The 13,607-nt window shown below is 48.0% G+C and overlaps 4 protein-coding genes across 4 annotated transcripts; 2 read left to right on the top strand and 2 right to left on the bottom strand.

Moving 5' to 3' along the window:
- Positions 1 to 5,949: 5,949 nt before the first annotated feature.
- EI90DRAFT_3018237 (transcription factor Opi1-domain-containing protein) lies at positions 5,950 to 7,780 on the bottom strand (the record flags this gene model as incomplete). The annotated part of the gene is made up of 4 exons (XM_039057211.1): positions 5,950 to 6,268; positions 6,332 to 6,792; positions 6,849 to 7,534; positions 7,597 to 7,780. 4 exons carry the CDS (start codon positions 7,778 to 7,780, stop codon positions 5,950 to 5,952), a joined length of 1,650 nt encoding a protein of 549 aa, XP_038913332.1.
- A 196-nt stretch (positions 7,781 to 7,976) lies between these two features.
- On the top strand, positions 7,977 to 10,624 carry EI90DRAFT_3156249 (uncharacterized protein; the record flags this gene model as incomplete). Its single annotated transcript, XM_039066044.1, has 10 exons — positions 7,977 to 8,531; positions 8,588 to 8,862; positions 8,913 to 8,952; positions 9,008 to 9,017; positions 9,070 to 9,124; positions 9,173 to 9,283; positions 9,343 to 9,762; positions 9,821 to 10,027; positions 10,099 to 10,365; positions 10,419 to 10,624. The coding sequence occupies exons 1-10, from the start codon at positions 8,149 to 8,151 to the stop codon at positions 10,622 to 10,624; spliced, it is 1,974 nt and encodes a 657-aa protein (XP_038913331.1). The 5' UTR covers positions 7,977 to 8,148.
- EI90DRAFT_3068078 (uncharacterized protein) lies at positions 10,429 to 11,916 on the bottom strand. The gene is made up of 6 exons (XM_039061071.1): positions 11,613 to 11,916; positions 11,237 to 11,545; positions 11,119 to 11,179; positions 10,903 to 11,056; positions 10,795 to 10,848; positions 10,429 to 10,736 (listed from the first exon to the last, which is right to left on the bottom strand). Exons 1-5 carry the CDS (start codon positions 11,613 to 11,615, stop codon positions 10,833 to 10,835), a joined length of 543 nt encoding a protein of 180 aa, XP_038913330.1. The 5' UTR covers positions 11,616 to 11,916; the 3' UTR covers positions 10,429 to 10,736; positions 10,795 to 10,832.
- EI90DRAFT_1820588 (uncharacterized protein) lies at positions 11,791 to 13,524 on the top strand. The gene is made up of 8 exons (XM_039052230.1): positions 11,791 to 11,978; positions 12,050 to 12,207; positions 12,258 to 12,526; positions 12,582 to 12,634; positions 12,685 to 12,780; positions 12,836 to 12,987; positions 13,037 to 13,179; positions 13,234 to 13,524. Exons 2-8 carry the CDS (start codon positions 12,133 to 12,135, stop codon positions 13,343 to 13,345), a joined length of 900 nt encoding a protein of 299 aa, XP_038913329.1. The 5' UTR covers positions 11,791 to 11,978; positions 12,050 to 12,132; the 3' UTR covers positions 13,346 to 13,524.
- The last annotated feature ends 83 nt before the right edge of the window (positions 13,525 to 13,607 follow it).

Genomic DNA, 13,607 nt, shown 5'->3' with positions numbered 1-13,607 from the left:
TTGAAGCTTGTTTTGCAGAGTAGGGTTCTTCCCGTGTAAATTACTTTATAATCGGTTACTGGCTGTATTGGACAGTCAGTAAGGTCAGCGCCACAGGGTATGAAATATATGGGTACTGGCTTGAATAGTAGGATTAGGAGAAATGGATATGAGAAAAAAGCGGAAGCCACTCATTTGGAGGGTTGGAGGGGGGGAGTCGTAAAGGGGAACTATAATATATGGTATCATCAACCCTCACGATGGGAAGGGGAAAGATAGGGGAAGAGAACAAGATAGGATAAGATAATAAACCCAGGGGCCAGAGGGGATACCAATCCTTAAAGTTCGTGGTGTTGGACCTTCTTCAAAGATAGTTTTGGGAAAAGCCGTGCATGTTCAGGGATCAGGGATCAGGGATCAACATGGGATTGTAGTACGTGGTGGAATTGGAACACTTATGCGTCGGCTAATCTGCAAAGGATTCGAAGGGAGCTACATAGGTATATCCAATGCCGTGTTAATGATGCGTGAAAAAACAGTAGCGACCGAGTAGTAGGAGTAAGGCAGTGCACGAGAGCCACCATTTTTGGATTTCATGTGCACGCGAGCTAGCTCTAGCTCCGTCCCCCGCCGGCCCACGCCTTGCATGAGTTCCCCAAGAGATTAGAGATAACTGCCAAATACGAGGAGTCCATGTTGCGATAAGCAATTGAACAACCAAAGAACTGTGTTTACATCGTTCGCTAAAAAGGGAGCTGGGGTTTGAAATCAAACAAGTACTTGGCGTGTTTTTTTTTTTCTTGCTACTTGTTCGGATGTGTAGATTTATCGACCCGGCGCCTGATAAACCGCTAACTGCCCTGGCGATAGGAGATAAGTCTCCGGGTTTACGGGGTTTGTGGTTTTTTTTGGGGGGGAGGGGGGATGACGACATGGTGACGTCATGTTGATGTGTAAGACTACATATTTGGATCCATAGATTGAGCTCTTACTGCGTAGAAAGGAAGGAAAGTACTACTCTTCCTCTTTGCTCATCAGGCACAACCTATATATAACCCCAAGGGAAGAGAAGAGAAGCTCGTGATATTGTTGTTGTTGCTGTTGGTTTTTTTTTTTCGTTGTTGTTTTTGTTGTTGTAATGAATCACGGAATAGATGGTTTAACTGGTGGAATGATCATCCAAAACACGCCCCCCCCTTGAGCGAAGGGATGCATGAAGGGAGGGGGTTCTAGACTTGAGAGATTTTTCTTCTTTTCGAGTGGGGGGCGTCATATACGTATTGTACAGTTATGTAGTAGTAGAGAGGTGGCTGCAATTTGCGGTCAGAACGTCCAATGTGTGAGGCCGGTTCCCCCTTGGTCGTTGTTTTTTTTTTTGTCCGTTGTGGTTCCTGAAGGATCTCTTTGTCAGATTCCCGCTTTGTTCTTTGCATAATATACCTATCATTTTCTGTTGGGGAACGCACAACATAAACAGAACATTGAACTTTCGGTTCGATTCGGCACAGCTGGTGTTTAATTGTTGCAAGTGTCTCTATTACCATTCACCTTTTCGTCCGCCCGTTCTTAAGAGTTGGGAGATATAAATATAATAATAATCAAACGATCAAGAACCGGCCGTATTATGGAGACTGGGGCCGCAAAAAAAAACATCCGTTGGATGTTGATGTTGTGGTGTGAGTTTGTCGAAGTGTAGATCATACTCTGTTTAGAAAAAATCGCGGTTTTGGGGGGTTTGATTGGAATTCTTTTTGCGTCACAGCCCAACAAAATTGCGCGCGCGAGTACAGTTACGGTTACGGGTACAAAAGATCAAACGAATGGCGGAGAGCTCTTTCGTGTCGAAAAATGAGGATCGGAGGACCTATTTACAACATACCCACGACGTCATTTTATATTATATATTTTTCTTTTTGGAAGAAAACGCAGCAAGAGCGTAATCGTTTTATACTTTTTTGGAAGGAGATTGATGAATTCAAAGGGATCTGGGTTGTTGTAAGTAAAAGGTGTGGGTATCAAGTCGGAGTTGTGGTGGGTAAACGCGAGCTAGAGATCGAGGCGAACAACGGATATCGGACTTCGTGTGGGTTTATTAATTGCCATTATTCGCTTTGTGGGCTTAGGATGTATTGTAACTAGGTAGCTGCAGCCGGTGTATGGGCAAGGAAGAGTGGTTTACGTTGATGTTGATTCTGTTCAATAGGGTTGGGGGCAGAGAGATTTTTCCTAGTGGAGTTGAACATGCAACCCCCCCAAGCGTTCATTTGTATTGAATCTCGGTGGAATGCATTGTAATGTAGAGCTGAATGCGTAGGTCCGCCACCTCCGATGCGCATACAACCTTGAGGGGACCATGGTGTCGTACATAGGAGGGGGCGATGAATGATCATGTGTATGGTAAGTGCAAGTGGCTACTCTGATCTTCTCGGCTCGAGACTCAAGTAGTACTGAGGGTATTCAGATATCACTATCCATATATACTGGAAGCCTCGTAGGCTTAAATCGCGCTCGAGTTGATTAACTGTATGATCAAAGCATGCTTCCATATGCGGGGTTGGAAGCGTTTGATCGATTGACCGTACAAGGCAAGCTAAAGTTAGGGGGCAAAAGGTTTTCGTACAGCACTAGCTTAGTAGTAGTTGTAGGGTTTTCCCAAGGGACTTGTGAGTTCAAGTCCCTCCCCCCTTCCTTACGTATATGGTGGCTTGAAATAAGATGATGGTAGATAAAATAACCCTCAGTGGCTAATTGAACTCACCATTTTAGACAAATCAAAGGTGGTAATAGGACATATTCGAGTGTGCCACAGCCGCGCGCACCCACGCGCACCCACGCGCACCCGCGCACCGCGCGCGTTCCTGGCTCTCGTTCATTCGAAGATAAGAGATAAAAATGGAAAATCAGATATCTTGCTGTACAAGCGGGATCAATCCAGCTAGCTCAGGCGTTATGCATGGCAAGATATATGCGCGCGATACGTGATCAATTCCTGCCTGCGCCTGGCGTTGAGTTGGATGGGTATGTAGATAAGGTAGATAATAACTCTGTTAGCACATGATAGCCTTTGCCAGGTACGACAAACTCTAGTGCCGCAGAAGAGATTTATCTAGTCGAGTATTTCATTGTAGTTTGTTGGTGGTTGTGACGCTCGTTTCAAAATTGTAACGAAGCCTTCTCCGTATAGGCAGTTTAAAAAGGTTACCACTGGCGTTTAATGACCACCAGTAAGTTTTGCAGAAAGTGAGAGAGACGTCCTCAGTGCTTTCAATGACCGTTTCCCCTGGGTTTTTCGGATTTAAATCCCGCCCTTACACGTGACCTCCCGCTGGGATCATCCAACTTAAATCGGTCCCCCCCCACTGTAACCGACGCTTATCGTTCGTCGTAGTTGACCCGTTAGACGCCCTTTTTTTTTTTCACCTCCGTAAACCGAACTAAGAAGCGAGCTTCTCCATTTTGCATCTGGCCTTGTTGATCTCTCTGGGAAGTTGAACAAAAAAGAGAAAAAAAGGGAAACAACGATGGGATTCCGACATGCTGGCGTTTTAGCAGCTCTTTCGTTTTTCTTAGGTAAAGTTTTTGTCTCTTCAAGGTTTTTTATTACAAGGATTAGTTCTTGTCTTCATCATCTCGTGAAAACTTTTGCAAGTCGCGTAACTGACTCACTGGGATTTTGGGGGGTTGGATGTCGAACAGGTGTCTTGTTCATTGCTTTCAATGTGGATAGACGGATATTATACAGTGGGGGTGTTCCTACAGAGGAAGATTATGCCGATGCGTTCAAATTTTACACGACGTTTTACGAGGCCCCGTTAGCTATCAAGGTATGTTCATTTCTCCCTCTCTCCGTGTGTGATATGGCAAATTTTAATTTTTATAATGTGTCGTTCTACTTTGGTGTTTCCTTCCTAGGCGCTGCTGCACGCTGTAATGGGAGTTGGCGTTCTATCCCTCGTCGGGAAGCTACACAAATGGGACGAGAGCGCTCTGTGGTTCGATGGAACATCTCTAGGCACGTCTCTTTCTTTCTTTCTTCTCGTTTGGACAACGGCCTCTTTCGCTAACGAACAAAAGGACCTTTCGTTTGAACGGAAAAAAAAAAAAAACACACCCACTTTTGGCCATAATAATACGCATATATTCAGCCCTCTTCTTGGCAGGAATCATCATTTACCTCTCTGTTACGATTCCCACCTTGCGAACGATCGTCAATCCTTTACCGGTAGACACCATTCAAGATCAACGTGAAGCGATCGGCGTCCTCGCAGCTGGAAACACTCTCATTATCTTATCCCTTTTTGGCGTCTTGGCACTTCAGGTACAGTTTTCCGACTTTTTTTTTTTTTTGGCCCGTTGCCCTCTTTGCTCCCCCCCCCTCTCGTTTCTCTTCGCATGAATGAAGAGTTCATGCCAAGAAAATGAACTTCCCCTTCTCCAACTTTTTTTCATTGTCTCACATCATTTCTTCATTTATCCCATCCCATGTCAACTTCCCCTGTGTGTCGTATTCCGATACCCGCTCACGCCGCAGTTCATTTCCGTATCGTTCTGACCCTCTTTTTTCTCACATATAATCACCAACCCGTTGGCGCGTGCAACAATCTTACATTCCCCCCCCCCCCCTCAAAATTAATAATTCGCTTACCCGACCCGATGCGACCGCGACTTTTCTCTACCCACCCCCATTCATCTCAACCTCAACCATCGATCGAACAATACCAACTGACTCAAAAAAAAAATCATTTCCATCACATATCCACACTCGATCATTACGACCAGGCTGGCCAAGAATACGCCAGACGCGCGGACCTTCATGAACTTTCCAAGTTACAACAACAACAACAACAACAACAACAGCAACAGCAGCAGCAGCAGCAGCAGCAACAGGAAACCAAGAAAACCAAGTAGCACAAGTAGTTTGTTGTATTCATGGCAGAGTCGTACAAACATGAATCAAAAGCGGTTTCCAAACACACACCACACGCACACACATGTAAAGCTTCATTTCCTCCCTTTTATGGCTTATCCCCCTCCTACACTGTAACACACTTCTCCATTCACTCTTGGTTTGCTTTATTTGCTGCTCGGTTTTCTTTTTGCTCTTATTAATTTCTGCTTTTTTCTCTGCGTGTAACGTACGACTCCCCCCCCCCTCTCCCACCATTCCTACCTCTTCTGTGTGTTTTGTGCAATACAGCTCGATTGTACGTGCATCCAGCGCAGCGTGTCATTATTATCAGCCGCAAATCCGGATGGTGTGCGTCCTGCATGTATATATATATATATATCGAGTGTTTGCACAGATTGCGCATTGTCTTCCCGGGTTGATCGAAGGCAATCTTTTCTGATTTATGACCGCTTAAGAAAAAACACCTCCATTGTCCGTAGGCTTGGAATGCCGCCGGTGAAATGAATAGATAGGACATGCTTGAAAATCGGATCTGAGATAAAAGCTGCAAATTAGATACAAACGCAATACGGATACGTGCACAAGAACAGGAACAATGACAAGGAGTGAGGCCAAAACAAGCCAGTAAGGCAACAGTAGGGACAATATGAATGCGAGGGGAAGTCATGACCAGGTGAAGTTGGCCCAGGGAGAAAGAATAAGCAACGCCATAGATAATAAGGCGAGAATACGGATGATCGTAATGAAGGTATTGTAAAGGATTGAAACAAATATACCAAAAGAGAATTGGAGGGGGCAACCAATCAAGGACGATAATTAAGAAAGTCAGCCATGAACAAGTAAACAGTTGGAGAAGGAACCCGGGGAGGTGATTGTGCGAGTCATGATGATACAAGAATTAGACCCTTTGTGTAACCAGCACCCACTGGGTGCATCTGTCACACTCCGGAGAGAGTACCTGTTGAGCGAGCCTCAATGAGCATCCTATATCCCCGGTAACTGGATGGGGGATACGGCTCACTGTATAATTTGGGATAAGAAACTTTCAGCCGGTAGGAGAATCACTGATCAACATCCATGCTCTTCCTCATGTCATCCCCAGTCTCCGTTTCGTTCCCACCTTCGCTTCCGTACTCGCTCGCTGCCTGGGTGGAAGGGGATGGGGAACGGGTGGTCTGCCTTGAGGCAGAGTAACTAGCGGAAGTCGTAACGCCACTGACAGCCACATCACGCTGACGATCGGGTTCGTAGGATTGCCGGTGGCTGGGCACGCAGGTACTGTTGGAGGCAGGAGTAGGGTACGTGGCGGAGAATTGCACAAGAGACGACGTAGGTGGAAGTGCTTGTTGCTGTTGGCGTTGGAGACCGAGTTGCTGAAGTCTGAGAAAAGAGACACGGAAGTCGTTTGTGGCTTGGAAAATTAGTTGAACGTGAATGACGTACCGATCGACCCATGCCTCCGCACGATCCAAGCTATCTTTGAATACGCCTGTGACGCCCCTCATCATGTCCAGACTTTCCGTAGCGAGAGTCAGCACACGGGTGGCAGCCATCGTCGCCGCGCTCCCGCTTAGACCCTGTCCATTTCTTTCGAACCCGCCGTACTGCCCATTCGTCTCGTCCAATCGCAATGCATTCGCCCATCGTTCAGGCAATCTCAATATAAAACTCCTCACGGTGTTTCGCGCTTGTTCAGGCAGAGCACTACCGGCGTATTTAGAGACAACATCCACCACTTGACGGATGGTGTTAATGAGCTCCGTTTTTATTTGGGAAAGGATGCCTAAAGTTTGGAAAGGCACGACAGCGTTGGAGGTTGAGCTTGAAGCGAGATTTTGTGGTGCGATGGAGGTGATGAAGGAACGGATGACGAGGATTTGTTGATCGATGTGGGCATTGGCGTACTGGATACGAGATATCAATAATCTGATTCTACTGAAACCGAATCAATGTGGCGTACCTGAAGCCATTGTAGGCAATATTTTAAGCGCTTCATGCTCTCTTCACTCACAGCAGCACCAATGCCCCCGGCCTCCAAGAGCACCGCTTGCCATCGGCTACGGCTTACAATTTGCACTTCCTGGCTCGAAGATTGCTGCTGCTGTTGCGCGATAGTATTCCAATATGAGTCTCCAGAGTAGCGAGAGCTCGAGGCATTTGCGACGTCCCCCGACATGTCCCTGTTACCCACACTGGATTCACGAGTTGGTGATTGCCTCGTTTCATTGTCGAGCCATAAATGCTTTCTCCCTCGTTGTCCCGAACTACCTTCCGCCCGATTTGGACTGCCACTATCAATGGGAGCTTCGACATGCATAGGAGACGACTCCTCTGGCTTCCCACCATATCGACCAAAGCGATCAAGCTGACGGCACGCAAACTCGTCGAATTGATTAACGGGTAGTCTATCAATGACAGGCCGTGTCATGGTTTTGACGGTACCCTCCATCACCTCCGCACCAAACTTGACCACTCGGGAACTGTTCTTGGCGTAGTCATACGCTCTTAGTGCAGGATGGACAAGCGGGAGGTTGGACATGCGTATGAGCAGCGTATCATCTTCCGCAAGGTTAGAGGCGGTGTCCGATATCGTCGACCTTGAATCAGACGAGGCCAGCGAGAGGGACGGTGTGGCCTGGCTTGAGGCTTGGAGTCGCGGGAATTGTTTCAGATAACGAGATAGACTATGCGTGGGGTAATCCACTCACTGGGCTGGGAAAAATCACGATAGCGGGGATCAATAGGCAAGGCAGGCGCTACATCCGTTGGCAGGGTATCGAGGGATTCACGCTTCACGGGAGTTGATACCGCTCCATTGCGCATTTCGCCAAGGGCACTAACGGCTATGGCCTCATCGTCTTCCATGGTCCTTTGATGGGCACCGTCGCGCATGGGGGCGGCTGAATAGAGACGGATGGAAGGAGAAAGAAAGATTTTAGCAACGAATGCTCAAAATTCACGTTCGAGGTCCGCCCAAAGTGACATGTGCTCAGGCTCACCGGATGTTGCCGAATCACGAGCTTGTGGGAAATTCATTTACCAGCTCTTTCCGCGCGCACCGGGGGTTCGCGTTATTCATGCTGCCTAGGTACGCCCGCGGGCGGCGATTTTCCCCTCTTGGCGTCCACAGGAGACTGTTTGCATTACGGCGCCTCATTATAGCTGGCCTCACACTCTCTGGTACTATTGGGCTATTCAACCTCGCTACGTGGATCCTTGATCCTCAAGTAGTCCCGTATCCAGCGAGTGAATGCTTCGACATGGCGGGTTCCAAGGACGATGGATCATTTGACCAATTATTCATTCACCCTCGCACTGGCGTGTCTTATGCGGTGTTTCAGCAGAAGTCAACCAAGCCGATGCTACGCCGTGATAAGGATTTAATGACTTCTTTCGACCTCTCATGGGCCCGGGACCCCTCTGGAAAATTGGGGCCCCTCACTTCTCAATGTCTTAATGACCATTTTGAGCACGGCGAGACATCATGCTTTAGCAATACTGGCCCTAAAATGGACGTCGTGTGGACATGGGTGAACGGTTCGGACCCGCTGATTCGAAATGATATGATCGAAAAAGCCAAGGTGTACCACCTAAACCCATATCACCGAAAGCAAAATCATGGAATGAAGACGAATCAGTACCGGTGAGCACCTGTGCTTCCGTAACTCTGGCTTAGTGTGGACAGCGTTGCACTCTTAGAGATCATAATGAATTGCAGTATTCCATGCGCTCCGCTTATGATCATTTTCAAAGCCAGACCAGAAACCTCTATATCGTCTCCACTGATGTGGAGGCACCGGTTTGTCATAAAAATGGCTCCGTGGAGCGTTGGCGGCTCGGCCAGCTTCCCTCGAGCATCCGTCAAAATTCCCGGATTTTCTCATGGAATGGTAGTCAGCATGAGCTACATGTATTCCATCATGGGCAAATATTTACTCAGCCCAATGGGTCTAATTACAACAGTCTTGCAATAGGTGAGAGTGGTGCTCTGCCTTTTGTTAATTCTGAGACTTTGTATGGATAGAATCGCAACTATATAACATCCCTAACTTATCTGAATATTTGTAGGTCAAGTTTCCGAGTACGTGATATTGACCTAATTTTTTTCCCCGTTTCTAGTATTTACATGGTGCGCATTTTTTGTTAAACCGCCGATGATGAGTTTATATGTCTTTCTCAAGAATGATGATACATTCTTCCTGTCTAATTTTGAGACTTTGGACTTCTACACGGATGGTACGTATATCTCGCAAGTGATGGGATGCGAAATGCTAAGCCTCTCAGCTTTCGGCATTATCGTCAGGATGCAATCGGATTTACTGGTAAGTCCACATAAATCCCCTGGTCGGGGTTCAGATGAATGGAAGGGGCTTGAATTCTCCAATAGCCTTTTAAGTGAGTGTTCTTACGAATTATCGATCTCTTGACTCATGCAAGATTTATTCACTCACCAGGCGGCAAATTTGGTGAACGCTGGCGTCCCTATGGTTCGCACCACGTCAAGGTTCTCTCCACTCCCCTCCTGAATGAGATCTCCCTCATCTGGTCATCTGAGATTCTCCATACCGCTGCTCAACCATTCCGCAGCATCCTTAATAGTGAAGGCGACTTTTACATCATGTGGCTTTTTAGCCATTTTGTCGTGGAGAGGTGGAGAGAGGCTTTGCTTTGGAGTTGGGTTGTTGGAAAAGTTGGGAAGAAGGACGGGGGCTGGGACGAGGAATGCGCAGCGAGGGCTTGGAAGGAGGTGGGTGGGCAAGAGGGGGAGGCCAAGCTCGGGGTTCTGAAGGGGAAGAGGGAAACATTGAAAAAGGAAAAGATAGAGGATATTAGGAATGATGAGAATTTTCCGCCGAAGACCAAGTTCGCATTTGGTGCGTGCGCGCATTGTAGTTAAATGTTTGGTGTTGATCGTCACTTTCTTTTGCCCAGCGGCTTTTGATGGCTATCCTTACGCTGGTTTTGGAAGGAGAGGCGCCATGTCGTGGTTCTCTAGCAAACAGTTTTACGATCCATCGGAGCGCTGCGTGCTTGAGTTCAACGACTGTCTTGCCCCTGTTCATGACGGCCAAAAACTTAGATCGGAAGGCGTCTTCAAACGCGTCGCGTTTGAGAGAGCACAATCTTGCGGTGATTGCAGTGAGTGACCTATAGTTTTGCTGTCATTGGGTGAGCTCAAGAGGGCGGACTCTCGTCCCCAACTTACGCAGTCATCACTGCGCTTGTCAAAGCAAGCGGTCCTCTCGGTCTCTCTGCCTTCTTGCCTCCGACTAATCGAACATTCGAAACCTCAAGGATTATTCTATCTGACGGGGATCAGAGAACCTCCCACGTGCCAATGCTCCCGTTGACGAAGAGATGGAACATTTGTGATTATAGCTTGGAGAATGTTCTCGCGCCATACGCTAGTTCTCAAGAACATATTAATATCCGTCAATGGATATTACGTCTCTTACTCAGATATCGCTTCGTTATAGGTGCGGTCAATGTGACTTTGTCCAAGTTGACTTTGACTCGATGCTGTCAACAGGGGTGACACCTTCCTCGTTTCGCCGACTAAAGAACCCTCAACAAGCTCGGTCGGTGTTGTCACTGATCCCGGATCGCGATGATCCTCAAGCAGGCCTGCTTTGTCTCAATGATAATGTCGGATTTGGAGATCTCATTGTTGGCAATATCATGGCCGAGTGGATGGCTGAGCGCTGGTGGACACCATCACCTTGGGAGCTTGATTGATGAGGATTAAAACCTTATGGCAATTGGCCCGGAAAGCAGTCGTAACAATAGCTTATGTTCGTAATGGGAAAGCATTGTTTCACAGGAGTTTGAGTTTACAGAACAAACAATACTGCTGACAGAGCTTAGTGAAGTGAAGATATCTGACCACGGATGAGGCTCAAGCTCACAATACAACTCCATTCCTCTGCAGTGTACAGTGTCAACCCTACTGTGGAGGAAAGCTAAAAGCACAAAATTAACCAGATTAACTTAATATCATTACAGCCAAAGCTCACCCAGGTGGAGGTGGCCCTCCCATTTGTGGCATACCAGGGAAACCAGGCGGGGGAGGAGCGCCCGGGAATCCTGGAGGACGGAAACCGGGTGGAGGTATTCCGGGAGGCGCTCCCATTGGGGGGCCACCGAAGGGACGAGGAGGAGCCAGACCACCTGATATGGAGGAGATGCAGTCAGACTCTGTGAGAAAGGTATGCCGTGAAAGAGCGAGTTACCTGGGGGCATCATGCCTATACCGCGTCCTGCAGGCATTCCACGACCAGGTCCAGGCAACAACTGTTTCGATCGAAGAATGTCAAGCCGGAAGTAGCTTGTGAATACCATTGGACGTACAGTAGATGCCGCCTTGTCTTCATCGGGAACAGGGGGAGGGCCCTCGACACTGATGCTGACCACAACCTCTCCGCGAATGATTACAAGCCCGAGCGTTCTCTTCATTTCTTGTGGAGGAAGCGGCTCGCCCGATTCCGACTTCTTTTTGCTTCGAACACGCCGAAACTCTTCACAGTCCACGATAACGAGATTCATATGTCTGTCGAAAGCAAGCATCTGACCAACGAGTGCCCGACCATCGTTCAGGGTGATTTTTAGCCTCCAGTGGATGAGACCTTGCATCTTGCCTCCTTTTGCTTTTGGGGGCGGCTACGGTAAGGGATGTCCATGTTTGAGAAATCCAGAAATGCTCAATTGTTGAAAGAAATCCTCGTACCATTTTGGCGTCCCGTCAATGACTGTGCGAGCGAGAAACTGCTTTTGAATTGGAAAGGCAAATGCCGGTAAAATGGAAGTATCGGCACTAAGCACCTGGCGCTTGCGTATCTGTCCTTGGGTAGAAACATCTCTTCCCGTGATGTTCCGAGTGTACCTAGCCGCGCGCCTGCGAGTGCAGTGTCGCACATTCTCTGTTTCATCATTTCCGCGGCGCTGTCCTCGGGAAGGACGCACGCTCAGTTCTTACCGACTAATCCCTCGCCTGTCCCATTCTAAGGGGACCTCGACCTCTGTGGCAGAACCTCTCGAAGAGCCATTGTCCGGTGCTTATGTTAAACGCGCGCGCTCTTTGTGGCCTGTGCTGGTGGGTATCACCTTCCATATCAACCCCATCATGCAAGCTGACCACAACGTTCTAAGTATAGTTTGCATTAGGCATATCTGGTGCTACATACGGCGCAGCGGCTTATTACACTAACGAAAGTGCAATCTATCACGCATCCCTACTTGCTACTGCGATGGGAGGGTGGCGTCGGCCAGATTCTCCTATGACGCACGAACTGATGGCGATTCGTCGCTACGCGTTAAAAACAGTGAGTTAGAAGGCGATTCGGAATCTCTATCAACGCCTACAAGTGCCTAGAAACTTGTTAAAGGTCTCAATTGGCTTAAGAAACAAGTCTCTTCGTTGCCACCTGCAATAGCTCAGGAAGTTTTGGCAATATATGTCATGTGTGCCAACCATTGGCTCAACATGCCTGAAGGAAAACGGACTTGCTATGGAATAACTGCGATCAATTCGCTTGTGTTCATCGCATGGCAGATACCTAGACTTCGGCCATTCATGGTTCGGCATTTTAGTCATCACCCCCTCTCAGGGAAATCCTATACTCTGTTCACCTCCATGTTTAGGTGTGCAATTCATTTCCCCCTTTTTACTACATCACACTTACTGTATCTGAGTTAGCCATCAAAACGCCATTCACTTTCTTTTTAACTCCATCGCCCTGCTCTCTTTTGGTGGGTTTATACTGTGCCGCGTGAAGTAGCCCTAATGGTTGCCTCAACAGGTGCTGCCTTCGAAGTGGCGGATAGCCAACGCCCGGGCGTCCTCCATCAACCTCATGACACTGACCGGTACCACTTCCTCGCTTTCTACGTTTGTGGTAAGCCTCATCATTTTCGGTAATTTATCGAAAACAATTACTCAATGATGTGCAGCTGGACTCTTCTCTGGCGCCCTCTCTCATATTGTTGCAACTAGGGTTCGACTTCCCCGTTTATTATCGGCTTTGTCTGATGCGACAAAAGCGAAATCAATGGATCCCTCCAAATCCACGATACGTCCATCATTGGGAGCCTCAGGAGCCATCGTGAGTGCATCCTCCTAACAGATTATCGTGGTATCAATGCTCGTCTAAGTATGGCGCTGTCGCCATGACCGCGATGGCAATGCCCGAGACTCATGTCACACTTATCTTCTTCCCATGGCTCCCAATCCCATCGCAGGTGGGCTTTGCCGGCGCAGTGGCATTAGATATAGTGGGCATCATACGAGGCTGGAGGTGAGCACAGGAAATCCTTCATCCCTGTGGGCGGAGCAGCGACACTTTAAACAGGGTTTTCGATCACTGGGCCCACTTGGGGGGTGCATTGACAGGGATGGCGTATTTCTTCTATGCCCCATGGGAGAAAATAAGGTTCATGCTGTGGAGAACTTTTAGATCGTAGAATTGTCATAACCTAAAGCATTGCTATATGGATCCAGCCATACCTCCCCACTCTTGCAATAAATGGAAGTGAAGTTGGTGCAGTGAGGAAGATAACTCGTGGTGGACACTTTGAAGCATGAGTCGTGGTGGAGCTGCCCTGAACCCCGCCCCGGCGTAAACACAAATCTCACCCCTATCAATATTGGAAGAACCATCTTCACCCGCGAACCCAGTGTGCTGAGTATTGCACTCTAAACTAGCGATACAACTCCACATTTTGA

This window comes from Cantharellus anzutake (assembly GCF_015039405.1).
Source record: "Cantharellus anzutake strain C23 chromosome Unknown EI90scaffold_42, whole genome shotgun sequence".
Taxonomy (NCBI): Eukaryota; Fungi; Basidiomycota; class Agaricomycetes; order Cantharellales; family Hydnaceae; genus Cantharellus; species Cantharellus anzutake.
This window is presented reverse-complemented; position numbering and strand designations above follow the sequence as displayed.

Bases quoted from the DNA above. Each gene is read 5' to 3' on its own strand.
- EI90DRAFT_3068078 (XM_039061071.1), bottom strand. The intron at 11,180-11,236 runs GTACGTCCAATG...CGATCGAAACAG, and splicing joins AAGACAAGGCGGCATCTACT to TTGTTGCCTGGACCTGGTCG. The intron at 11,057-11,118 runs GTAACTCGCTCT...CCTCCATATCAG, and splicing joins TATAGGCATGATGCCCCCAG to GTGGTCTGGCTCCTCCTCGT.
- EI90DRAFT_1820588 (XM_039052230.1), top strand. From the start codon at position 12,133: ATGGGAGGGTGGCGTCGGCCAGATTCTCCTATGACGCACGAACTGATG. The intron at 12,208-12,257 runs GTGAGTTAGAAG...ACAAGTGCCTAG, and splicing joins GTCGCTACGCGTTAAAAACA to AAACTTGTTAAAGGTCTCAA. The intron at 12,781-12,835 runs GTAAGCCTCATC...AATGATGTGCAG, and splicing joins CCTCGCTTTCTACGTTTGTG to CTGGACTCTTCTCTGGCGCC.